Genomic DNA, 26428 nt, shown 5'->3' with positions numbered 1-26428 from the left:
AAGTAGAAAATCTTGAACTAGATATCTGAGGCTTGGTAGAGTATCCAGATCACAGAACAACCTAATGACAATTTTAATTTAAACTTCATCACAGTATGATTGCCATTCCAAACACCAGCATATGGTACAGTTTTTTTCTTTTCTTTATTCTTCTTTCTATACATGTTTTAGCAATAGCACTTTAGGAAAAACAAAATTTTCTTAGACTTGAATAATACTTAGTCTATGTATATGGAAGGGCAAGTATTCACACGGACTATAAAGATATAATTTGGGTAAAGAAATTAACTTTTTTTAATCACCTGTCTTCCTGGTACTGTGCTAAGGGCATGCCATTTAATCTTCAAAATGACCAGATGAGGAAGGTATTATTATTATGGATGTGTAGACGAGATAACTGAGGTAAGTGTTTCAAATTTGTGGCAGTCGTCTGGGTATTCAGGAACCTTTCCTTACTGTAGTGGTCACAGAAGCTTCAGCTTTCCCAGCAGTCACCACAGTGGAGGACACGGTAGTCCCGATCTTCTGCAAACAATCAGGAAGCTTTCTGAGAAACCAGGCCGAGCCCAGAACAAGAGGCCAGCAGACCACAGCCATTAATTCATTTGATCTAATTTTATTAAGCCCCTACCAAGAATGAGGCACTGTGGAAATACTATACAACGATGACTCAAACATGGTCTAGGTGTTTAGGTACTTATCTACCTTTTCCTCCACCAAAAAAAGAAAAAAAGTCATTTTCTTATATAGTAGATCTCTTCTACATAATCGCATAAGTAATTCATCTCAATGTTTTTTATTCTTTAAAATTGAACGATCCCAGTTTCATTCTGTACCAGTTAACATACCTTGGTTTCTCCTTTTAAAATTAATTTTTTAGATAACCTCCTTACAACCCAGTCATTAATAAGAGGAGTCTGATCATCTTTACCTACATTTAACCGACAAATCAGTTCAGATAATAGGTCATATAAGTCATCCAGGATGGACAATAGTCTGCATTTGAATATGTATGAATTTTGGTTCTGTTACTACAATAAAAATTTTAGTGGCTTTTCTTTAATCTTATGGATATATTATTTTCTTCTTAAAATTGGCTATATTGGAGAAACAGTGCCAGAGGAAGAAAAAAAAGCCTGCCAAAGCAGAGATTCTGATTTTACTTTAACACATGATAGAAGACTAGATGGACGTCACAATAGTACAGAAAAGCTTAGGAGTTATTATTCAGAGTAGGGGTTTGTTATGGGTAGAAATTTAAAGGCTAACATCTCAAAAATAGAAGAGTTTTCTAAAATGCGATACATGCTAAACATAATGTTTCAAAGTTGGAAGATTTTCTAGGAATAATTCTAGACTAGGAAATTTATATTGAAATAGAGATTGACAGGTAAGTCTGATCATAATTCGTATGTGCTTAAATTGAAGGACAGCTCAGATTCATTTTTAGGGAAAGAAAGTAATCATGTGCTCTTAAAGAATAAAAACCTATGCCAGGTTTTCCCTTCTCTTCACCTTCCTTTATTCTAAAAAAGTTCCTTTGTTGACTGCTGAGTCATGATCAAAATGCTTACCTACTTCATATTATTAAATTTTCCAGAAAATCAATAATAAATCACTTGAGCTCTAAATATTACTAGTTGGGAAGTAATCTGTCTTGAGTCAGTTTTACATTGGTTTAAACCAACTGCTCTAAATAAAACAGTTCCTTGATGTTTGATTTAAAATGAGAATATACTGTTAGAGATTTTAGCCTTGTTGGATTGGCCATGCTCTTTTAAGGCTCTGTCCAGCACAATAAAGTTTTAATAAGCAATAAAGCTAACCTTTTTAAAATAAATTTCAGTGTTAGGTTAACTTTTAAAGTCTAAATTATGTTTTGTAAAATATTTGGTGTGGGGCTGAAAAAAAATTTTGTGTCTGATGTGGAAATCATCACATTAAAGAACTAAATTTTAAAATATCAAAGATTTATAGTATTTGCTTTTCAAAATAAATGCATAATTCTGTTTGGTATAGTTACTGTGTTTTTTTTTTAATTTGTTATTTATTTTTGTAGATGTATACTGCCAAATGGAAGAAATTAAAGTCTCATCCTCAACACGAGGCAAAGAAGTTTCTAAGAGTTAATAATCAACTACAAGAGTGGTATGAAGTGAGTTATGTTATAAAAATGCAAAAGCTATTACAACTTATCCTAAGTATCATTAACAAGGTATTCCCTGCTACAGAAAGTTTGTACCTTTTGACCACCTTTCTCCAATTCCCCAACCCCACCTCCACCTCAGGTTAACCACAAATCTGATCTCTTTTTCTCTAACTTTGGTTTGTTCATTTGTTTGTTTTAGATTACACATATAAGTGAAATCATACAGTATTTGTTTTTCTTTGACTTAGCATAATGCCCTCAAGGCCCATTCACATTGTCGCAAAAGGCAGAATTTCCTCACTTTTTATGTCTGAATACTATTCCATGGTGTGTGTGCTTCTTTATTCATTCATCTGCTGGTGGACAGTTAGGTTGTTTCCATGTCTTGGCTATTTTAAATAATGCTGCTATGAACATGAAAGGGTACAGGTTACCTTTTCGAATTAGTGTTTTCATTTCCTTTGTATTCCCACAAGTAGAATTTCTGGATCATATGGTAGTCCTATTTTTAATTTTTTGAGGGTCCTCCATACTGTTTTCCATAGTAGCTGTACCAGTTTATGATCCCATTAACAGTACACAAGAGTTCTCTTAAATTCACATTATCACCAGCATTTCGTATTGCTTGTCTTTTTGATGTTGGCCATCCTACCAGATGTGAGGTGATATCTCATTATGGTTTGGTTTTGATTTGCATTTCCCTAATGACCAGTGATGCTGAGCACTTTCCATATACCTTTGACCCTTTTATATATCTTCTTTGAGAAAAATGTCTACTCAAGTCTTTTACCCATTTTTTAATTGGATTTTTTTTTTTTTGCTGTAGAATTGTATGAGTTTTTTATATAGTTTGAATATTATCCCCTTGTCAGATATATGGTTTGCAAATATGTTTTTCCATTCCATATGTTGTCTTTTCACTTTGTCGATTATTCTTTGGCTGTGCAGAAGCTTTTTAGTGTGATGTAGTTCTACTTATTTATTTTGTTGCTTGTGCTTTAGATGTCATATCCAAAAATCACTGCCGGGACACATTCCAGTGAGCCTTTTTTCTGTTTTCTTCTAGGAGTTTCATGGTTTCAGGTTGTACATTTAGGTCTTAATCATTTTGAGTTCATTTTGGGGAGTGGTATAAGATAGTGGTCGTTTCATTCTTTTACATATGACTATCCAATTTTTGCAGCACCATTTATGGAAGAGACCATCTTTTCTCCACTGAGTATTCTTGGTTCCCTTGTCAAATATTAGTTGACCATATATGCTTGGGTTCATTTCTGGGCTCATAATTTTGTTCCATTGATCTATTTGTTTTTATACCAGTACCATACTGTTTTGATTACTATAGCTTTATAGGATAGCTTGAAATCGGGAATTGTGATGCCTCCCGCTTTGTTCTCCTTTCTCAGTATTGCTTTGGTTATTCCGTGTCTTTTGTGGTTCCATATAAATTTTAGGATTGTTTTTACTACTTTAAAAAATGCTACTGGAATCTTGATGGGAATTGCACTGAATGTATAAATGGCTTTTGGTAGTATGATCATTTTAACAATATTCTTCCAATCCAAGAACACAGGATGCCTTTCCATTTATTTGTGTCTTTGATTTCTTTCATCAGTGTCTTGTAGTTTTCAGAGTAGAGATGTTTCACCTCCTTGGTTAGGTTTATTCCTAAGTATTTTATTGTTTTTGATGCTCTTGTAAATGGGATCATTTTATTTCTTTTTCAGATAATTTCATTATTAGTATATAGAAATGCCATTGACTTTTTACGTTACTTTTGTATCCTACAACTTTACTGAATTTGTTAATTAGATCTAACAGATTTTTTTCGTGGAGCCTTTAGAATTTTCTATGTATAAAAACATGTCATCTACATACAGAGACAGTTTTACTTCTTCCTTTCCAATTCTGATATCTTTTGTTTCTTTTCCTTCTACTTTGGTCTACTTTGTGGTCTACTTTGTTGAGTAGAAGTGGTCAGAGTGGGCACCCTTATCTTGTTCTTGAAATTAGTGGAAAAGCTTTCAGCCTTTTCAACAGTGAGTATGATATTAGCTGTGGGCTTATCCCTTGTGGCCTTTATTATGTTGAAGTATATTCCTTGTATACCTAATTTGTTGAGAGTTTTTATCATGAATGAATGTTGAACTTTGTCAAATGCTTTTTCTGCATCTAATCAGATATTTTTTTCCTTCATTTGATTAATATGATTTATCACATTGATTTGTGTATGTTGAACCATCCTTGCATGCCAGGTATAAATCCCAGTTGATCATGGTGAATGATCCTTTTAATGTGCTGCTGATTTCAATTTGCTAGTATTTTATTGCAAATTTTTACATCTCTATTCATCAGGGATATTGGTCTGTAGTTTCCTTTTTTGGTAATGTTCTTTTCCAGCTTTGCTATCAGTGATGCTGGCCTCATAAAATGAGTTTTGGGAGTGTTCCCTCCTCTTCAATTTTTTGGGAAAGATTGGCATTAATTTTTAAGATGTTTTGTGAAATTCACCAGTTAACGCCCTCTGGTCCTGGGCTTTTCCTCCGTGAGAGATTTTTGATTACTAATTCAATCTCTTTACTATAATTGGTCTATTCAGACTTTCTATTTTGTCCTGATTCACTCTTGATAGTATGTTTCTAAGAATTTTGCATTTCTTCTAGGGTGTCCAGTTTGTTGGCATATAGTTTTTCATAGTAGCCTCTTACAATTCTTTATTTCTGTGCTATCAGTTGTAATGTCTCCTTTTTCATTTACAATTTTGTTGATTTGGGTACTTTCTTTTTTCCTTGGTTTACCTTTTCAAAGGACCAAGTCTTAGTTTGGTTAATCTTTTCTGTTGTTTTCGTATTCTCTTATTTATTACTGCTCTAATCTTTGCTATTTCCTTCTGCTAACTTTAGGCTCAGCTCTTCTTTTTCTAGTTCCCTAAGGCGTAGAGTTAGGATGTTTATATGGGACCTTTCTTGCTGCTTAATGTAGGCATTTATTGCTGTGAACTTCCCTCTTAGAATTGCTTTTGATGCATCCCATAAGTTTTGTTTTGTTGTGTTTCCATTTTCATTCGTCTCAAGATACTCTATCCCCTTTAATTTCTTCTTTGATCCATTGGTTGTTCACGAGAGTTTTCATTCCATATGTTTGTGACTTTTCCAGTTTTCCTCTTGTTATTGATTTCTAGTTTCATACCATTGTGGTCAGAGAAGATACCTGGTATGATTTCAGTCTTCTTGAATATACTGGCTTGTTCTGTGGCCTAACATGGTGTATCCTAGAAAATGTTCATGTCCATTTAAGAATGTGTATTCTGCCGTTGATGAACAGAATGTTCTGTATAGGTCTGTTAGTACATTTGGTATATAGTGTGGTTCGAATTTGCTATTTCCTTATTGATTCTCTCCCTGGATGATCTACCCATTGTCTAGAGTGGGGTATTAAAGTCCCCAACTATTATTTTATTGCTTTTATTTCTCCTTTTAGCTCTGCTAGTTTTTGCTTTATGTACTTAGGTGATCTATTTTGGGGCAGGGCATCTGTTTGAGCACTGAGGGGGAGGCAACGGTCATTGGCTGAGATAGCCTGGTAGGACTGCTGGCTTGGTTCCCCTCCCACCCAAGTGAGGCTGTAGGATGGGCTTCGTGGTTGCTTGGATTCTGTGATGTTACTAGACAGTTGAGACTGGATACTATACTCAGCATTAGGTGGGGCTATGAAATTAGCTTCCCTGCCCTGGTGGTGCAGCAGGATGGGACACAAGGCCTGCACAGCTCATTGTCTGGGAACCTGAATCAGGCAGGAGTGTGCACTGAAGGTGCAGGCCACCAGTCTTGCTCTGCAGACAGGGAAAGTCATAGGCTGTGCTCTCTGTTCAACTGCCACTATAAACGGGGCTGTTGGATGGGTTATGCAGTTTCCCGTGTGTTCTGGTAAAGCTCCCTGGTCAGGCAGGCTGATGCATGTTTTCAGCAATAAGTGGGGCTACAGATGAGTTTCCCTGCTCAGGCACCGTGGGAGAAGCAGCTCGAAGGTCACTAACGCTGTTTGTTCGTGGTCTCAAGTCAACCTGTGCCCCAGGTTCCCTGGCCAAACAGGGCCACTGGCTTTGCTCTCAGGGCAGTCAGCTCTGCCCACCCGCTTCTCAGCTCAAGCGCTGCTGGGGTATGCAGCTTCCAGGTGTTCTCACCACCCCTCCCTATCGGGTGGGGCTCTCTGTCTCCGGCCGGGGGAGGACTGAGAAGGCCCATTTCAGGCAGCTCCCAAATCTTCCTGAACAGGCTTTCTGGTCAGTAGGGGCCAGGAGCCACAGTCTACAGCAGAGGCGCCATGGCTCAGCTCTTCTGCCTGGGCGTGGGCAGACTGGACTCCAGGGCCAGCAGCACGTCCCCTCGGGAGCCCAAGCTAGGCAAACCGGCGCCTTGTTGCATTCTCTGGTCAGACTGCACCACCAACCGACCGGACTCTGTTGATGAACGGGGCTGCTGGCTGAGACAGCTGTGTGGGCTCTGCAGGCAGAACGTCGATCAAACAATACTAACCAGTCACACGGTTCCTAAGGTAACAAATGACAGAACTTACTCCACGTGGTAAACAGACATGAAAACCAAATTCTCTAGTTCTTACGTGACATCTTCTCTCATTGAAATGGTGCCCTGTGACTTTATACAGTCAGTCATACTTCAGGGATCAGGCTGGTGGTTGACCCACCCTGTCCTGGTGATGTGGCCTCTGGAGTAGTAATAAAAGGTTGTTATTAAAAAAGAAGTTAATATGATCCAAATTCATATTTAAGAACCAGAGAGTAAATGTTGTTTCTACTTTATTAGGTGGTACACTGGTGTTAGAGAAAAGTGTGTTGTAAGTCTTAGCGTTTTTTAAATAAGGAACAATATGAAATTCCAGGAAAAGGCAACGAAATTATTATAACGATTTAAAGTATATTACCTAAGAGAAAGTTAAAGTGAACAATAAACCTGAATGATAAGCTTAAGAGCAGTTACAGAGCTCATCAGTTACAGAAATATGTCTATTAGCCATAATGTGTTCCATTATTAGAAATACTGATAACAGAGTCAGGAAGGAAGGTAACAAAATATTTCAGGAAACAGAATATGCATCTGGAAGTGAAATAAGGGGAAAGACTGAAGTGATAAGTGTGAAGAGGTCAGGGCACTTTCTGACCAGCTGCAGGCTATCAAGGAAGATTTGCATTGATAACCTCAGGTGATGGGAGAGGTCATTGCTCTGTAGTGAATGAAACTTCTTCCACAGTCTAGAATGATTTTCAAAATGGGGAATCATTTTCCTTATACTTGTTTGATAAAAGAAATGGCTACTTCCTGTTCTTCAACACCTGAAGGAACTAAAAGTTGGGCTTTTTTCTTTTCACTGCTACATTTTATAATTCTCAAGGACCTGTATCATTTGTTGGGCTACTTTGTCATTTGAAATTGCACTGTTCCCTTATTTCTGGAACGTGTTTCTGTGTGTCCCCCCACGGGGGACCTTCAGGCCGTGAGAAACACGGCCTCGTCCGAATCCCGGTCCTTGCCGCTGTCCTCACTCGGCACACATTCCCCGCCGCTGGGGGAGCGGCAGCTCAGATCCTCCACCCCAGACTCTTGGTCACTGTTGGCTGACAGATCTGGGTCTGAGCTTTTCAAATTGTCTTGGGTTAGAATCAAAGCAGAATCTTCATCGCCCTGTGAAGGGCTCCTGGATGGAAATGATTTCATATTCCCGCTGTAATCCTGGGGAGTGTTGGCTGTGCTGTTGTCTGAGGTAGAAAACCCTGAGTGTCTGCTGGGTTCACTTTGCTTACTCTTCACTTGAGTGCGATTTAACTGGACTTTCTGAATCTTTTCCAGCCTCTAAAAAAGAAACAATAATTTCAGGGAACGATCATAAATCATGTATCTTTTTTTTATATGCATGCCTAAAGGTATTCATTACCTTCCAGCTGGGTATAATGTTAAGAACATGGGATTTAGACAGACATGGGTTGAAAACTAGACTTCATGACTTTGGACAAAATAATTAGATTCTGTGAGGCTTGCTTTCTTCATCTCTAACGTAAGGATGGCACTGCCTTAGCACAGGTTTTCTATAAAATGCAGAAAACGTAGCATAGGTAGAGCACCTGGCATCCTTCTTTCTGTATCTATCTGGTTTTACATAATGATTTTCATCCTGTGAACTCAAAATACATTTTTTTAAAATTAGGAGTGAGGTGTTCATTATCTAGTTTTTTAAATTAAGATATAAGTAGCTCACCCTCTTAAAGTGTACAGTTCAGTGGTTTTTTAGTATATTCACAAGGGTACACAACCATTCACTACCATCTAGTTCCCTAATATTTTCATCATCCCCGAAGCAAACCAAGGAAGCGAGCCAAGCCAGATGTCTGAAACGTATCAAGTGCCTATAGGTAAGTGCTCACCTTTGGGGGCTGTGTTTCCTGTTACCCACCAGCTAAAAATGTGAAATGGCTCTGTTGCTACATTTCACACATCCCGAGTCATGAGAGGCTTTCCCAGAGCAGTGATCATCACAAAATATGGTTAACAAGAGCAAGTGTGTCTTACTTCTTCTAGGGCCTCGAGTTCTTCCTCCAGCTGCTGGGTTTCCTCCTTCACAGCCATAAGGTAATCTGTGACCGACTGTCGGGGCTGCAGTCCCTTTTCAAAGCGGTTATACATTCCACTCCAAAATCTAGAGAGGACAGCAGCGCTTCATGAAACACCAGGTCACAATCTGTATATCCACATCCTCGAGTCTTCTAAGGAACCTTTCAACCCACAGTCCCACCGTCCTAATAATAACCAAATGCAAAGCACAGGCTCAAAAAAGCCCCTTTACTAAGGTGATAACTTCATGTTGATGTTTTCATTTTCTTGAATCAGTAGACTTCTTTCGGGGAGAATAAATTCATGAAGTCTACTTGTACAGATGGTACTGAATTCGTAGGCACATAACATATTTTTCTAAAACAGACTGAAGGTAGTACATGTTACCATTTTCTTTCTTTTTTGGGCTTAAGAAAATGGCTCTTAGTTTGGAAGTCAACTTGGAAAATGAGTGTTTGTATTAACATGCAGAATCTTTCAGCCACAAAGGGAGTCTTTTAAATTTGAGGGTTTTCGCTTGTTTTTAATCACAACCACCAAAAATTTAGATTTACAGTAAATCCTCCCTTTTTTATCCTACACAGTAAAGCATACTGGAATGCAAATGAGCATACAGGTGTACTTTGCTTTACTGTGCTTTGTGGAGATGGCGTTTTTTTACAAATTGGAGGTTTGTGGCAACCTTGTGCCAAGCAAGTCTATCAGCACAATTTCTCTAACCGCATTTGCTCATTTTGTGTCTCTGTGTCACATCTGGGTAATTCTCAGAATATTTCAAGACTTTTCAGTATTATTTTCTTTGCTATGGTGATCAGTGATCTTTGATGTTACTACTACTCCTCACTGAAGGCTCAGATGATGGTTAGCATTTTTTAGCAATAAAGTGTTTTTAAATTAAGGTATATAACACGGTTACATTGTTTTTTAGACGTAATGCTGTTGCACACTTAATAGACTACCGTATAGTGTAAACATAACTTTTATATGCACTGGGAAACTAAAAAATTGATGTGACTCGTTATTGTGGTATTCACTCTCTCGCAGTGGTCGGGAACCAAAGCCACAGTATTTCTGAAGGTAAGCTGTGTCATGATCACTACCTAAACCTGTGATTCCACATTTAACTTCTAAAGTCCTCTCTCCCTCCCTCCCTCCTTCACTTTTAAACAGACTGGAACTTACATTTTTAGGATATCATTACTACAAAACATTGACTTCTAAAGAGAATTCCACATTTAGGGGGGAAAAGAGAGAGAAAGAGAGGAGACATTGGCAAAAATGCCAGATGAGATATTTAAGCATCTTCCTTCAGTGTGTTTGCATCCAAAAAAGCCTTGAAGCTCATACACTTCAACTTCCAAATGGTAAAAAATGCCAGAATCTAAGTTCATAGCCATACTTGTTAAAGTCCTAGAGGTTTACATACTTGTACCTGAAGTTGCATGGTGTCGTGGGGAGATGGAGGGTTCCCTGGGTCTGACTGGGATCATCTCTAAATAGAGGGTTCAGGTAGTCACCCCGATTCTTCCACAGGTGAGCCCATAAAGAGTATGTTCTTTCTTGAATTCTGTTAAAAAGAAAATAAGCCTTGAATATAGCTTATCTTCATTCTTACAAATAGTAGACATGTAATATTAAAGCTGGAAAGGGATCAAAAACTGTTATCTGAACATCAGGTGTCCCTGTTCTCTAGCAGGGAAATTTGCAACCTGTGTCTTCATGGTGCAGCAGGAGAGCTCTGTAACAGTCTCGACTCCTCTGCTGTCCGTACTGGCCTCAGCAAGATGCTTGACCCCTCTGAGTGAGTGTAAAATAAAACCACAAGAATTTTCCCCCAAATAGTCGTTGGATTTTTATTATTTGCCAGGTACTATTTAAATGCTTCACATATTTTCTCTCATTTAATCCTCACTGAATTCCTATGACATTTGTCCCTTTTGCTAATCTGGCCCAACAAATCACAAAACTACCTAGGAAAACAGGTGAGCTTAAAGGATGTACTCGGCTACTTTTAAATCATTACGATTTATTGGAATTAAAGTTCCTTGGAGAAAATATCAACTAGTACCTACTGGAAAAAGTCATTTTCTTTCCATTCAGGCTCTATAAACTAGTAGAGTCTTTTATTTGAACTGATCATTTCCAAAATTAAATCCGATATTATATATACCACACTTAAAGTCATTTTATTTTATAAAAATTTCAAAAATGTTCTTTGATTTGCAGCTCTTAAGTCACTTTGTGTTACGTTTTTGACTTTATAAAACGTCCACATTTCATCTACTTTTTCCCTCTCAATAAAAGCAATCCAGTTTTAATCTGAATAAGAGAGTGACCTGAGTTTCTAATTTACTTTCCCAGTTATACAGTAGTCCACCTTTATCCATGGGATATATGTTCCAAGACCCCCAGTGGATGCCTGAAACTGTGGACAGTACTGAGCCCTGTGTATACTGTGTTTTCCTATACATACACACCTATGATACAGTTTCATTTATAAATTAGGCATAATAAGAATATCCAAAATGCCAGCATCACTACTCTTGAACTTTGGGGCCATTATTAAGTAAGATAGGGGTTACTTGAACACAAGCACTGTGTTAACCTCGATAGTCAATCAGATAACCGAGACCTCGACAGTTAATCAGATAACCGAGACAGCTACTAAGTAACAGGTGGTCCCAGGCAGGATGGAGAGGGGCAGCACAAGATTTCATTGTGCTACTCAGAATGGCTCACAATTTAAAACTTATGAATCGGTTTTTTTCTGGAATTTTCCATTTAATATTTTCGGACCACAGTTGACCTTGGATAACTGAAATTATGGAAATCGAAACCATGGATAAGGGGGACTACTGTACTTGTAATTCTTATGACAGTATATCGGCCAAAGATGTCTAACTCTTTCCTTTTAAGTGCAAAAATTGCTTTCTCTGGCTCCAAGAAGCTTCCTTTCCATTATCAGTACGTGAAGTCTACCTACCTGTCTGTGGACGCTAGGCAGGAACTGGGCAAAATGGACTTGTACCTATCTTTGTCAGCTGATGGCATTAAACTGTTAAAGTGACGTCAGGAAAAAGAAAATAACTTTACTCTGTCAGTATAGATGTGTGGGTAAAACAGTCTTCAAAACTGTGGAAGGCCATTGAAATTCTCAGTCACAAACTCTTTCGATAAAAATTAAACACTGAAACACTTACTTGAGTTCTTGTCTCTCCTTCTGGCTGTTACATAGGAAGTTTCCAAACTGGCAGGAATAGATGTGGTGTTGAATATGAATCAAAAACCTCTCATTAAACTCAAAGGCACAGGGAAATTGTTCCATTAACTGCCAGACGCACTCAATGAACTGGTCAATAACTGGAGAGATTTCTTTGGGATCACCATCTAGGTTGCCATATCTGTAAAACAAAGTATGAGAGACGTTACGGCAGGGTTTTTTGGGGTTTCTTTTTTTGTTTGTTTTTTTTAACTCGAAACCTATAAATGCAAAAACAATCATAGAAGCAACCCTAGTTCCTAAACATCTTATCTTATAAACCTGGAATGCAGAAGAAGTGGATTTAACTTCTTAAATTCTAATGTCAAAAGAAACTTTGTAGTGAAGGTCTGGGCAGAGAAGGGACATGTTGACGTTATAATTACAAAAGAAAAGTGTTAGTGCATTCAAGGAGTCTTTCCATGGAGGGAGCAACCTTACATTCAAACGTGCAAAGTACATCAGAACTTCTGAAATAAATCTTCCACTTTAATTAGTGACCAGGGGAGAATGGGAAGAAATGCCTAAGCAACTTCAGAGTTTTTCGTTTTTGCATGGTTTTGTTGGGAAGAAAAGAGGAAGAGAGACAGCTTTAAAAAAACTGGTTGCCCAAGCTTCTAGGGATATTTCCATTTCTAGACCAGTGTTAAAACTTGTCAATTTATTTCCACGTGACCAGATTCCCATATACCTTTATATCTCTCGTATCACTGTTCTCAAGAGTACATCAGGAATCTCCTCCCTCATGTTTGTACTGATTTTTAAACGAAGACTGCCTCGTCCTTTACACTATTATGTGAATTTCAGAAAGAATCCAGAAGGGCGATTTGGGTGCCATCAAATACAGAATAACGATCGGTTTAGTAGTTTTTTCCAGGGTGGAAACATTAGAAACTGCCTGGAAACGTCTCAAAAGGTTTAGTTCCACTCACCTTTGGTCGCTTTAAAAAGGGGCTGCCCAATATGTTCTTTCCTCACAAGACACATTAGCCATTTCTATATTCTTTCTGCCACAGATCCTCTACCTCAGAGATCCTAAGTGCCTATCAGACAGTCGGTGGAACCCCCAAAATTGAAAATAACAATTGATCGTAAGGTTACTTAATTGTTTGGGGGCTTTAATTTTCTCATTTGTAAAATCGAATCACTGTGCTTTCCGGGGAAGACTATTAATTATAAAAATAGAATTCCAGAAAACCACATAATAAATGCTCAACTAATGCTAAATGCAAAAACTTACAAAAATAAATATGGGCAGTTCCATAAATTGAGAATTTATATTAGGAAAACATTCAAACAATCAAAAATGTATATCACAATCTCTAAATTATTATCAGCATGCTGCCTAAATTTAAATTTTACCTCTAAAAGACGAGACCATACCAGCTACAACACGTAACACTCAGGGATCAGAGACACCAGAACACCCGTCAGACATTACCATCCACACTAACCAAATGAGGCCAGTAGCTTCTGTTTACTGAAAGCCCAGTAGATGGGCTAGTAGGCAAGGAGCTGGGCTGTTCACATATACGGTTTTAAAAGCCTTGCTATAACCCCGTGGATTAGGGAGGGTCTCCCCGTTAAACAGACAGGAGGCGAATGCTCAGAGAGGACAGATGCCCAAGGCCACACAGTAAATGCCACAGCCTGGATTTGAGGCTGGATCTGTTGGGCTCAAAGCCTGGGCCACTGTCCTACATTAGCTCTCCAGAGACGCCTGGGACACAAATGCCGCAGGATAAGCCCAATTTAACTCCCCTTGTGGAAGATCAAAGAGAAACTGTTCCACGGGCATTTCACAACGTGCAGCTTAAAATGAATGTTTGCACTTCAAAAATGGAATAATTTAGTAAATCAAATGTGTGTGGAAGGAAGGGAGAGTCCATCCTTTCTAGGTCGATGAATGAACAAGCTTCTGTCTCTTCTGGAAGAACTTAATATTAGTTCTGCTCAGTAAATATCAACCGTTCTCGAGTTAGAACTTCTTTATCTGTGATACACATATTCAACAAAATTTTAACTTCCTGAATAAGGTACACAAGGAAACTCTGAAAACAAGGCTATTTTCCCCCACTCAATTGAGAACTTCAGAAACAGATTATCTTTTTTATCCTAAACATTCACTACAACAGGTTTTAAAATATTTCTTACCTGTGATTAAACTTATGACCAAAGGAAATCCAGTCCTTTTCAATTAATACCTATACAAGATAGAATATAAATATCATGGAGAGAAGCAAATGAAGGAAAACAAGAGACTAGCACGAATAATTCTGAAGGATTCTGAATTCAGAGGTTCTTGGAGCAGAAGTCACTCTCCTCCATAACCTGCACATGAACAAACACTCACTGTCCACCCCTATAGAGATGCATGTCAGAGGGCAAAGTTGAAAGCCTTCCATAGGAAAAATAAACAAGAGCGGACATAGGAAGATGTAATGCCACCACCCACTGAGTGCTTTCAGTGAGCACTGTTCATATTGCTTCATGTATGATCTCATTTCATCGTGGGGTAGGTATTATCACTCTCATTTTAGAGAGGGGGAAACTAAAAGAGAGGTTAAATACTCACCGAAGATCACACTACTGGCAAGTGGTGGATGCCACCTCGTAACCGAGCTCCAGAAACCACCACAGCCCATCTAGCCCAACTCTCAACCAACAGGCAATGCTGCTTGTCAATATAATAGCAAATATTAACCGTTTTACAAGAAACAATTAGGGATGTTTTCCAGTGATCTTCAGTATACTTTAGAAGAATTCTAGAATGATGAGGGTCTGGAACATATTAGAGGTTTCAGCCCTGCTTTGGAGTTAGGAGTAACATGAGTTTATACTCTCAAATTGTCTGGATTAAAAAAACAAACTTTTTAATCAAATACTGTAGGATAGTACCATCAATATCACCGATGCTCTAAAACAGCCAGAGCTTTTCCCTTAAAGAAAGTAAGGATTGGTTGAAGTTTGGCCTTGACAAACTGCCCGGTGGTGTGTGACTCAGCCTCCCCACTCTCCAGACATAAATGAAGGACTCCAGCCCCTAACCTCAGTCCAGGGGAGGGGTCTGAAGCAGGAATGTCACCCTGAAGTCTCAGTGCTGTCACAGGTGATAGGAAGTTGTCTGACGCATTCAAAACAAAAGGAAAGAAAGCCCAAGAGCGGAAGCCTGCCACTTCTCTCTTGTCCCCACAGTGTCAGCTGATAATACTCGATAAAGGATCCCAAGCATGGATTCAGGATCCTCTGAAGCACTTTCTACCAAATCATGGTTCAAGAGGCAGGAACCAGGTAACCTCCCAGCCGCTAGGAAGTCCCTGCAGTCACTTTAAGATTTTGGTTCTGGCTTAGCCAAAGCTTCACCCTTCCAGGCAACTAACACAGATATTCTGCAGTTGGAAGCAACATGTCAAGTTTTTTTTTTTTTTTTTTTTCTGTATGTGGTCCTCTCACTGTTGTGGCCTCTCCCGTTGCGGAGTACAGGCTCCAGACGCGCAGGCTCAGCGGCCATGGCTCACAGGCCCAGCCGCTCCGCGGCATGTGGGATCTTCCCGGAGCAGGGCACGAACCCGTGTCCCCTGCATCGGCAGGCGGACTCTCAACCACTGCGCCACCAGGGAAGCCCAACATGTCAAGTTTTGATGCACATCTAAAAGGTGCAAAGTCTAGGAGAGGATGTACCCATAATTTCAGCAAAGAATGCAAAAACACTGTCAAGTTTTCAGTATTCTCTGGATATCCAGAGTTGTGAAGGACAATTTAAAATATAAAAGCTGTAAGTGAAAACACTTTTTCCTATAGAAAGGTTTTTCTCCAAATGTTTTTTCTGGAAAGTGTTTTCTGTTTTATAATCATGTTACCTCAAACTTGAAAATATATATCAAACTTGAAATATATATATCAATATATATATAAATCAAATATATAAACTAGAAATATATATCAAACTTGAAATACAAATGAGGTATAAAACTATTTTACAAACTAAGTAGATATTTTATATTTGCCCCCAAATTCACCTTTAATAGCATTGATTTGAATTGTTTCCAAAATCCCAGAAATTCCCCTTCTTATTCCAAGCCTATTTCCCTTTCCCCCTTTAATTAATCATGCTGATCTACTAAGAGAAAAATAATGTTGAGGAGGAGGGGGAAAAGTTGCCAACAGTTGTCAGAAGAGAGGTCCATTCTGTCCAGGCACTGCGTTAATGGCACAGTGGCCAAGTGGCCACACTCACCATGAAGCCCTTCAGAGTCCGGTAGTGAGGGTCCAGCAGGAGGCTGGCCACCGAGCACACCTGAGCAGTCCTGTCCCAGCCATCGGAACAATGAACAAGCACACTTGCCCCTTCCTCTGAAACTGCCTGAAAAACAGGATGGGCAAAGGATGGCTATCAACAGGAAACATCATCAGAATTAGCTTTGGCTTTGTACTCGCAGAAAGAATCAAAAAAAGATTTATAGGCAAAAAATCAATACCAAAACCTGTTCCTTCATTTATTGAGTGTTCACGCCCCCGTGTAGTTAGGGCGGAGCCAAGGAGAGGTTTGGTGCCAGTAACTGAAGCGTCACTTCCCTTCCCTTATATCCAGGAGCCACGAGCCCGGCTTCTGTACCATATATAAGCAGGCTTCCTGTGTGAACGTCTCCTAGCCCACCTTCAACCCGCTTCCTCCCCGCCGGGTTTCCACCTTAAGCCTTTCCAAATGAAATTCTGGAGCTGCTGCTGGCTGCAATCATTTTCAAAACGGAAAAGACAAAAATTATAAATTGTGAAACTATGAAATTAGAGATAAAAGGAAAAGAGCCAAGTGAAAGTGCCCAGCACTGAATAAATATTTGTTAAATAAATGAATTATCTAATAAAGGGGAGCATACCATGTCATCAGAAAAGATATGGTTGGCTTTAGGTATAAATCTGAGGGGAATTTACTTTTTTTAAAAGACGCACTGAACAACAAAATAGACAATGCATTCAAAAGCAACTTATGTGAAAGTTGCAGCAAAATCTTCCTCTGGCAGAACAGAATCTACCTGCCAGGTTCAGGAACATGACTTGCTTCTGCCATCACTGAAAAGGGGGAGCTGTTTGCTAAGATGGAAGCTTCGGGCCTCGGTCACTCAGGTGACTCACATTTGGATGTACCCTCCTACAGAAAATTCTTTCCTCCACCCAGGACCAAGCCTAACTGAAGAGAGACCATTCTGAAAGTATTTTACCACTTGATCGCCTTGATGATACACTGTCAACTGAACACCATCCTCTCACAAAATCCCATCTTCAGAGGGCAAACTTCATGGAGGTCTGCAAAGCCAGCTCCCCGTTTGGTATCACCCAGTTTAGTACAGAGGAGCTCACGCGAGGCAACAAGATCTCCATTCTGAAGTCAGAGTACACTGGCTGCTCTGCCCCATAATTTCTGTTCTCTGCATTCGCATACCTTTGCAATGAAGATTCCTGCATCCATGATGGCCTTAATATGCCTCAACCAGCCAGAGTTCTCCAGTCCCGAAAGAAAATCACTCATGGAGGGAGATTTAAGTTCACACACTGCAAGATAAATCGTGTTACAGAAACAAAATACAGAAAATCTCTCATTTTACATGTGATCATATTTGCAGGCAGTTCGTTAATGATTCCTTCACTGTAGTATTTTCTGGAAGACTTGAGTCAAGATAGACGCCCAAGCTTACTCATTCTACTGGACAGTTCCAAGTAAGGCTTTTCTATCTTCTTTGGTCACAGGGGACACTGCATCTGTTTAGGAGTATTATATTAGTAAAGTTTAAACCCCAATAAATGAACATCATTGAATGTTACCATAGTAAAAATAAGATTTATTCTTCCAGCAAAGATATTCAAAATGTGCCACCAAGAAGCACTTGAGTGAGAGTGCCCTGGAGGAAAAGACTCCTGTAACGAACTCCAGCACTTTCCCAACTAGAACTCCACCACCTGAGCACTGCAGTTGCGGACTGCTGTAAAAATACAAAACAGAGCTGTCCTAGAAGTCTTAAATGGAAATGATCGAACTCCTGCTACCAACAATCCTACCCAAAGGGAGCAAAGCGTGTGAACTTAAACATGAGGCCCTGCACTTCCGAATGCTTCTAGAGCATCAGGTTAGGGGCTTTCCCTTTGGTTGCAAATGAAGATAATCCAGGATTCCAAAAATTCCAGTATTTTACAAAACTAAGGCAGGTGTGTAAACACTTCTATAATATTATCACAAACAATTTCATCTCGAGAGCGTATCTTTTAGTTAAGCATGAAAAAACTTTAGGCCTCAGCGTTCTGACTACATATCACAAATATGACATTCCAAAGTTCATGGGGTTCATCCCTTTTGAGGAATCTTATAAATTAATCAATGAAAATTAAATAATGTTCCATAGATTTTCTTTGTTTAAAGTGTTAGTTTGGGCCTTGATTTGTTCACGTTTAAAACAGGGAAGGTGTACTAAATTATATCTAAGTGCTCTTCCAACTCTGTACTCCCAGATTCAACTTTAAGTCTATGAAAGCATTGAGCATTTGCAATACATAAAAACAGTTGACAATGTTTAATTTATCAGATGCCCTTCCCTCAAATATGCCAGATAACAGAGGATTCAGTCGTATTTCCCGCAACGTAAGAGCCACACAAAAAAAGCACAAGTAGTTCAATTCTGAGTCACAGACGGCAGCAGCGAGGAAGAAAATAACACCGAGATTCCCAGCTTTTAAGGCCCTTCTTAAGAAAAAACCATATTGTGAATATGTTCAGGCAAGAGTCCAAACTCTTCCTTCCAAAAGCTTGCCCTGAGCTGGAAGCCCAGCTGGAGAACTGAGTTCTCTCCAGCATTGCCCTGGTTCAGGACACTGTCCCTTTGAGGTCACAGTGCTACCGGCTCCCCACCAGCAGCAATTTAGATTGTTCCAGGAAGATCAACCTGATTTGCAGTCTTCAAACGTTTTTGCACGTGTGCCCCTCCACTGATTTTTAAAACTATGTACCCATAGCACAGGGAGATCAGCTCGGTGCTGGATAGGGAGGGTGGGAGGGAGGGAGATGCAAGAGGGAAGAGATATGGGAAAATATGTATATGTATAACTGATTCACTTTGTTATAAAGCAGAAACTAACACAGCATTGTAAAGCAATTATACTCCAATAAAGATGTTAAAAAAAAAAAAAAACTTTATGAACACTGAAAAACAAAACTATGTACCCTTCTCAGGCACCCTGGAATAACGCACCATAATAAGACTGAAGGTGGGTTCGCCGTCTGTAAGGTGGTAAAAGGACAGTTCGTTACGGGAGGTGGGAAAGGATGGCTGGTTCACACCTGGACGGGGGAGCATCTCTAAGGCAGGTGAGGCAGTTTTAGGAAGGAGCACTTGCAGAAGTCAGTGCCATAAAGCCATCCAGCCAGGGCGCCCCTGGGAAACTCTTCCCGTGACCTCGGGGTGTACGTACTCAGTGTGAAGACAGACACAATCCGCTGCAACTGAAAAATGCCAGCCGTGGTGAGAAACTGGGCCGGGCGTGGCTCTGTCCTCGGGGAGGCGGACGGGGACGGGCTGGCCGCGGTGCTGCCCAGGCCTTCCGTGCAGCGCACATGACGCAATCCCCGCACCCTCTGTGCTGCGGCCTCTCCTGCGGGCGCCTGCTGTTTGGTCTTTCTGTCCAACCCCGGCCGTGACCCAGACCGTTCAACTTAATCCTAAAATACACACATTCCACCACGTAGAGTCTCTGGACCCACTGAGTCCTTTCAATCTTCCGCAGATAATACTGACTTGCACACAGTTTTTTGTGGGTTTTTTTTTTTCCCACTGAACTAGCCCAAATTTCTGGTGGTCATGATCGGGCTCAGGGCTAGCTGGCATCCTCCTTCATTTCAAAAAGTCCAGGGAGCTACAGGGATATCTTGGCATCCAAGCTCAGAAGCTCAGTCCAAGGACAAATGATCCCTTTTGCCTTCTCTTCTCACCCGGTGTGGAAATGACAGCAAGTTTAAAAATACAGACGCCAGGCTCTCCAGCAAACTGGGAGGTAGCCTGTGCCAGTGGCAAGAGGGGACCGGCCAGCTCACAGAACAAGGCCCTAAAAGGTGCTGTGGAGAGGATGCCCAGGCCACCCTCTTCGCTGGCTCACGGCCCAGGGGACCAGCTGCCGCATCTCTCCCAGGTCAGCTCCCTTCCTTCCACACGGAGGATGGCTCCTTGTTTAACACATCTACTTTCAGGAACATTAAAACTGGGTACATTCAATAAAATAGCCTCCCGAGGTTTCACGCAAGGTAACGGCTGAGTGTTTCCCCTCACATGCTGAGTGGCCACTGTTAAGAGCAATCAGCCCACAGGTGATGAAGACACATGGACAGATGGGGGTACACTTGAGACTCCAAGAATTAGCACCTGGATTTTTAAATATAAAACTGGTGGGTTTGTTTGGATAAACTCAGGATAAGGCAGAAGTACTGATCGGTTCACCCTTGTTGCCAAAGCTGAACCAATATTTACAAACCATTTTGCTGAACAAAGTTCATTTCAGCTGACCTCAGAGGCGTCAGCCACAGGTCACAGAGAACCAGACGACTTATACTAACCTGGAGTTTAATGCCTGGGTATAGTGACATTTGTTTTACATAACAGGGCAACTATATCCCACAAACATAAAAACAACACTTAAAAAAAGATAGATAATTACGGCACCTGAGGAAATAGGAAATTTATTTGGAAGAAAATTAACCTCCCATGATCCTCCTTAGCTATTTCCTATACCAAGCTCATTTCTTCCCACACAGTGACTGGATGGGGATCAGTGAGGGTGCAAAGTCTCCATCTGAACCCTGTGGGATTGGTCTTTCTTGTGTCTAAGATCTAAGGTTGGAAGGTACATGGCCCTCCCTTACTTGCCAGCCAGACACATACCTGAGCTCTCCTCATGTTTGATTTGTCTCCTTCCCAATCTTGGAGTCAAAAACCCAAGCCCAGTGAAACGGCCTTCAAAGAACTAGCAAAATGATGGTAATCTCCCTCAACTGAACATCCCAGCAGGTGATACCACTCAAAGAGGACTTAATTATGGCCTGTCCAACAGAAGTGTTTGGTAAAGCCTGCCCTGTAGTCTCCCTTTTTTACTTAGAGCCCACCCTGGTGACAGAATAAACTCTGCAGTGAAGTGTACTCAGTCTATGAATGTCAGTGCCGCTGTCCTCCCTACTACCCCTGCCAACTGACATGGACCCTCTTTATAGAGGCCTTTACATTAATTGGAGAGATCTGTATATTAGCTTCTCTGTATATTACTGGACACCAATAAGATTCCAGCTTTGTTTGTGATGCTATTTTCTGGAATCTCCACACAATTAACAATGCCATGAAAGCCATTTTTGAATAGCCTTGTCGTCCTCTAAAGAATTCGATGCTAATATCAAATGGTAAGTTGCGATCCAGCCTAAATTCTGTACACCTGTGCTAGCACTGCTTGCATTAGCAGCATAGGTAACTATATGCAAACACACATGGGCGTGAGTATGTGTCTGTGTCGAGCTACTAATAAACATGTATGTGTGTAAATGCGTGTATACACACACACATTCCAGTAATACTGATTACCACTGACCTAAAGAAAATCAAGCAGCTGGTTCAGAAAAGAATGCCGTATTAGCATTTATTAGCTTTGCATATGAGTTTTGTGTCTAAAGACACAATTTGCCACAAATAAATTTTAAGATACATATGCCCATTTATGTTACATTTACCATATATAAGGCTTGGGAGTTGGTCATTTTCTCTCAGTGAACAGGAACTCAACCAAAGACAGGGCTTAAGGAATGAGCAAGTCTAAATAGGAAACGTAAGGCAGATGAAAACAGAAAAGTCTAGTCTGCGAGAAGGAAGGGGTGCTGAGAGCCTGTGACATCGGGGTGGACGTAAGGTATCAGTGGCAAATGCTGGAGAGAAGACCGAGAATCATGTGAGATTAAGATGTTGGCAGCAAATAACAGAAGTGGTGAAAGAAGCAGTACACGTGGCTGGGGACGTAACTGGTGGAAAAGCATTCCACGCTCATCACACCGGCTGAGCAAAGCTGCAGGACCAATGCACCCATCGAATCTGAGGCCACACTGTCACTGGCAAGCAGATACTGAACTGCCCCATCCCACCTGCAGCCTTATGGGAAAACTGCTCACCCTGTGGCTAATATGAGTCATAGCTATCTTTAGTTTTATGGGAGACACGTTCTTCTATAAGTGCTCCTTTTGTAAATGTCCTAGTTATGCAAAAACTAGCTGTCATGATTAATAAAATGAAAACAATTCTGAGGGTGAAATTTTTTGATCTTTTTTTTTTTTTTTTTTTTTTTTTGCGGTACGCAGGCCTCTCACTGTTGTGGCCTCTCCCGTTGTGGAGCACAGGCTCCGGACGCGCAGGCTCAGCGGCCATGGCTCACTGGCCCAGCCGTTCCGCGGCATGTGGGATCTTCCCGGACCGGGGCACGAACCCGTGTCCCCTGCATCGGCAGGCAGACTCTCAACCACTGCGCCACCAGGGAAGCCCTGATCTTTGAATTGTCCCAAGGAACATCAAGATACAGCACAATTAGAATAAAAAACAGCCATTCTTCTCCCATTAAATCTTTGTTTTCTCTTGTCCTCTCCTTTGCTAAACTCACCCAGAGATGAGGTCTTTGGCTTTGACATCCAATTAAAACATTCAACCATCTGATCTACCCAAGCACAGCCCTCAGGAAGATCACTTATGAGAAAGCATCATCTCTTCCCGCCAGGATTTTCTGCCCTACGTCAAGATCAGTAACGTCACTTTGTATTAATAAATAAAGCCTTTTTCTATGCAATGCCCAGCGTATAGAAAACTCTCAAGAACTGTCTGATGTACAGATGACTGTCTAAAATAACTATGTAGCTCCCAGTGACTTCCTCTACATCCATTATCTACCGTGCAGCATGTATTTACTCCCAATTTTCAGATTAGCCAGTGTGGCTTAAAGAGTTTACTAAGTCGGGCTTCCCTGGTGGCGCAGTGGTTGGGAGTCCGCCTAACGATGCAGGGGACAGGGGTTCGTGCCCCGGTCCGGGAAGATCCCACGTGCCGCGGGGCGGCTGGGCCCGTGAGCCATGGCCGCTGAGCCTTTGCGTCCGGAGCCTGTGCTCCGCAATGGGAGAGGCCACAACAGTGAGAGGCCCGCGAACCAAAAAAAAAAAAAAAAAAAGAGTTTACTAAGTCATCCATGGTTACTCAGCCAGCAAATAACTGAGCTGGAGTCCCGGCCACAACACATACGCCCCAAAGCTCACGCTCTTTCCTCTCTGCCTCAGTGCTTAGAGCATTAGATCTCAGTCTAGATCAGGTGACACCATCCAGCCCCATTTTACATCCTCTTACAACAAAGAGAGAGCCGGGTACACACTCTTGATGCATTTCTTTCTTCCAAGTGACCATGAATTGATAACTAGTGGAGCCTGACAAAGAGACCTGTTGCTCTAGTAGAACACTTATTTAAAAATCTTACCGCTAGGTGGAGCTATCCAGTCCACTTTAATGGGAAAGTAGGTTTTCTGTGTGGAAACCCATGCCATGTGCTAAATTTTGAGGGACAGTGACCAGATTTTCAGCCAGGTCTTATTGGCTGTCTCGTCTAATAGGTTAGTAATCTCAGGAAATTAATAATGGGGAACGTCAGAAGATCGAGAACTGAAAAAAGATCAACCTTTATAGCTTTTCATTAGCTCATAGCTGGTAGAACCTCATAGCATAAACTTGTAGGCCATGTTACAGGAAATACTCACTTTGAAATGAAAAACTTAAATGTGACTATAAAGGGTTGAACTCTTCCATTTCTTCCAGGCTTACTTAGCCATCGCCACATAAAGTAATGAGGTGAGGAAGAAAGAATCAAATAAAAAGGACACTGGGACTGAGAGTTACAACCTTACCTCTAAGCAGAGAAAAATACTTCGTGGGAACCTCGGAGCCAGGTGTGTTAGGGACTGTCCCCTTCTAGACCTTGGTGCACCCGAGAGCACTGGTCAGGGATGCCAGAGCAGGGAGTCGTCACACGAGCACAGCACCCATGGCCGTGGTGCCTCCCACGACACACTCGAAGTTCTCTGCTTTTACCTGTCCCTTCTACACCCAACAAAGGTTCTGAACAATCGGGCCTCACAACCTTCACACACGAGCACAGGTCACATATCTCTGGGGCCTCCTGACTTTACCACAGAACTTTCACCATCATCACTGTTCCCAATTCTAGGGGAAACGATAGAAGTGGTTACCTCTTGGGGCCTGCTAAAAAGATTCCAATCTTTCCAGTTGAATCTTACAAACAGCCCTTCACTGTAGTATTGTCCAAACTGCTGAATGAGCACCGGGCCTTTGTTCCTGTGCTCTGGACCTGCTCCCATCTGATCGGCTGTCAGGCTGAGGTTTGTATCTCTGTCAGACAACTTGCTGAGAAAACACCCACCAGGCATGGCATGGGGTTTATTCAATTATTTTTGGTGAACTTGTGCTGGGTGGACACAGACCGTATCACGAGGCAAGCACTTCCATGCCTCTGAAACTGTGCTTACGCCATGTCTCTTGAATAAAAAAATTAAGGAAAGTCACCCATAAGAAAGCAGGGGACCTATCAAATACCCGCCTAGCTGCCTGGATTAATCTACAGTCCATTAGCTTATCCATTTTAGGCAGTACTTATTTTAAACTACTGTACTGCTTCCCAAGAAAAAGCATAATGCACCTTATACGGGAAAGCACTTTACAGTTTGCAAGGAATCTTTGTGAACAAATCTGTGAGTTAGACAGCAATGATATATTGCTTTTTTACAAATACAGGAAATGAAGTTTGTTCATGTTTACTAAGAGACTAAGGCAAGAACCCAAACCCAGATCTTCAGACACTTAGGCCAGGGTACTTTCTACCCAAGCCACCACCTAGAGAGACTGTAAAGCAAAGTGGTTAAGAGCATGGTGTCTGGGACTTCCCTGGTGGCGCAGTGGTTAAGAATCCACCTGCCTACGCAGGGGACACAGATTCGAGCCCTGGCCCGGGAAGATCCCACATGCCACAGAGCAACTAAGCCCGTGCGCCACAACTACTGAGCCTGCGCTCTACAGCCCATGAGCCACAACTACTGAGCCCACATGCCACAACTACTGAAGCCCGTGTGCCTAGAGCCCGGGCTCCGCAACAAGAGAAGCCACTGCAATGAGAAGCCCGTGCACCGCAACAAAGAGTAGCCCCCACTCGCTGCAACTAGAGAAAGCCCGCGCACAGCAACGAAGACCCAACGCAGCCAAAAAATAAATAAGTATATTAAAAAAATTAAGTGTCCAGTACATAATAATCACCCGTAAATTTTATATCATCATTACCATGTGGGTGGTTATCTGTGAGCCTGTCTAATAAAAGAACCACAAATCAGCGAGGATCATGGTAAAATGATGGAAAGTACTAGGCTCAATTCTTCCTTTGTTATATGATACCAAGAAGGGTATGTCTTTAAAAACTTTTTAATTAAAAATGTAATACACCAGACTTTGTAACTGGAGAGAGGCGCTCCTACTAGTCTTGAAGAATAACCTGTCGTGCTGTGAACAGCTTATGTGGAGGTCCAACATGGCAGAGAACTCTAGGACCTAAGGGTGACCGCCAGCTGACAGCGCTCAGGGCCCTCAGTTGAATGCAACCAATAACCTGAATCAGCCTGGAAGCAGATTCTGCCTCATCCAGGTTTCCAGACAAGGACACGGTCCGGCTAGCACCTTGACTGCAGCCTTGTAAGATCCTGGGCAGAGGGATCCTGGCTTCCCATTGACACATGAGAAATGCCCAGACTTGTGACCCTAAGAAACTGTGACCCGATAAGTGTGTATTGTTTGTGTTCCATGTAATGTACCAACCATAGATAATTTTGTAAATAAAGAAGGAAAAAGAAAAAATTCACCCATCATCCTCTCATTCTAATCCAATTATCATTCTGGAAATTCTTCATAAATATGGTTTACTGTATAGTGAATCAGAGTATGTATACAATTTTACAACCTGAAATTTTCACTTAGATTATACACGTTCTCCCATGTTAGTAATACATTTTTCACATTTATCATTTTTAATGGATGCAAAATTTTGTATCAAAAGGTAGAGTGTTTAGTCAGTCTACTTTTGTTGAACATTCCTGAGGCTTCCAAAATTCTATTATTATAAATAAAACACTACTATTAAAACAGGCATTATATGTCTTTCTTTTTTTAAACCATATTTTGGATTAGTCCCTAAGGGGAACTAATCTGGTAAAAACATGTATCTCAGAACAAAATATATTAGGTATCTCTTGCCAATTTCAATGATACTAGAAATATTTAAAGTACTAGTTTTACC

At 40.9% G+C, this 26428-nt stretch overlaps 1 protein-coding gene across 2 annotated transcripts in view; it reads right to left on the bottom strand.

Annotated features, from left to right (window-relative positions):
* Positions 1–5263: 5263 nt before the first annotated feature.
* The window catches only part of MTMR7 (myotubularin related protein 7), a 96186-nt gene continuing 75021 nt past the window's right edge, over positions 5264–26428 (bottom strand). Inside the window, exons 8-14 of one of the 2 annotated variants that reach the window (XM_032618573.1) lie at positions 17472–17581; positions 16269–16394; positions 14186–14235; positions 11973–12173; positions 10205–10339; positions 8731–8857; positions 5264–8016 (exon numbers count right to left, since the gene is read on the bottom strand). In XM_032618573.1, the coding sequence (XP_032474464.1) occupies positions 7654–8016; positions 8731–8857; positions 10205–10339; positions 11973–12173; positions 14186–14235; positions 16269–16394; positions 17472–17581 (1112 nt within the window). In that variant the 3' untranslated portion in view covers positions 5264–7653. Of the gene's footprint in view, positions 8017–8730; positions 8858–10198; positions 10340–11972; positions 12174–14185; positions 14236–16268; positions 16395–17471; positions 17582–26428 lie in introns of both variants that reach the window. The other variant, XM_032618572.1, reaches the window with a different exon arrangement.

Source organism: Phocoena sinus, chromosome 21, assembly GCF_008692025.1.
Source record: "Phocoena sinus isolate mPhoSin1 chromosome 21, mPhoSin1.pri, whole genome shotgun sequence".
NCBI classification, from domain to species: domain Eukaryota; kingdom Metazoa; phylum Chordata; class Mammalia; order Artiodactyla; family Phocoenidae; genus Phocoena; species Phocoena sinus.
The sequence above is the reverse complement of the archived record's forward strand: the minus strand, read 5'-3'. Positions and strand labels throughout refer to the sequence as shown.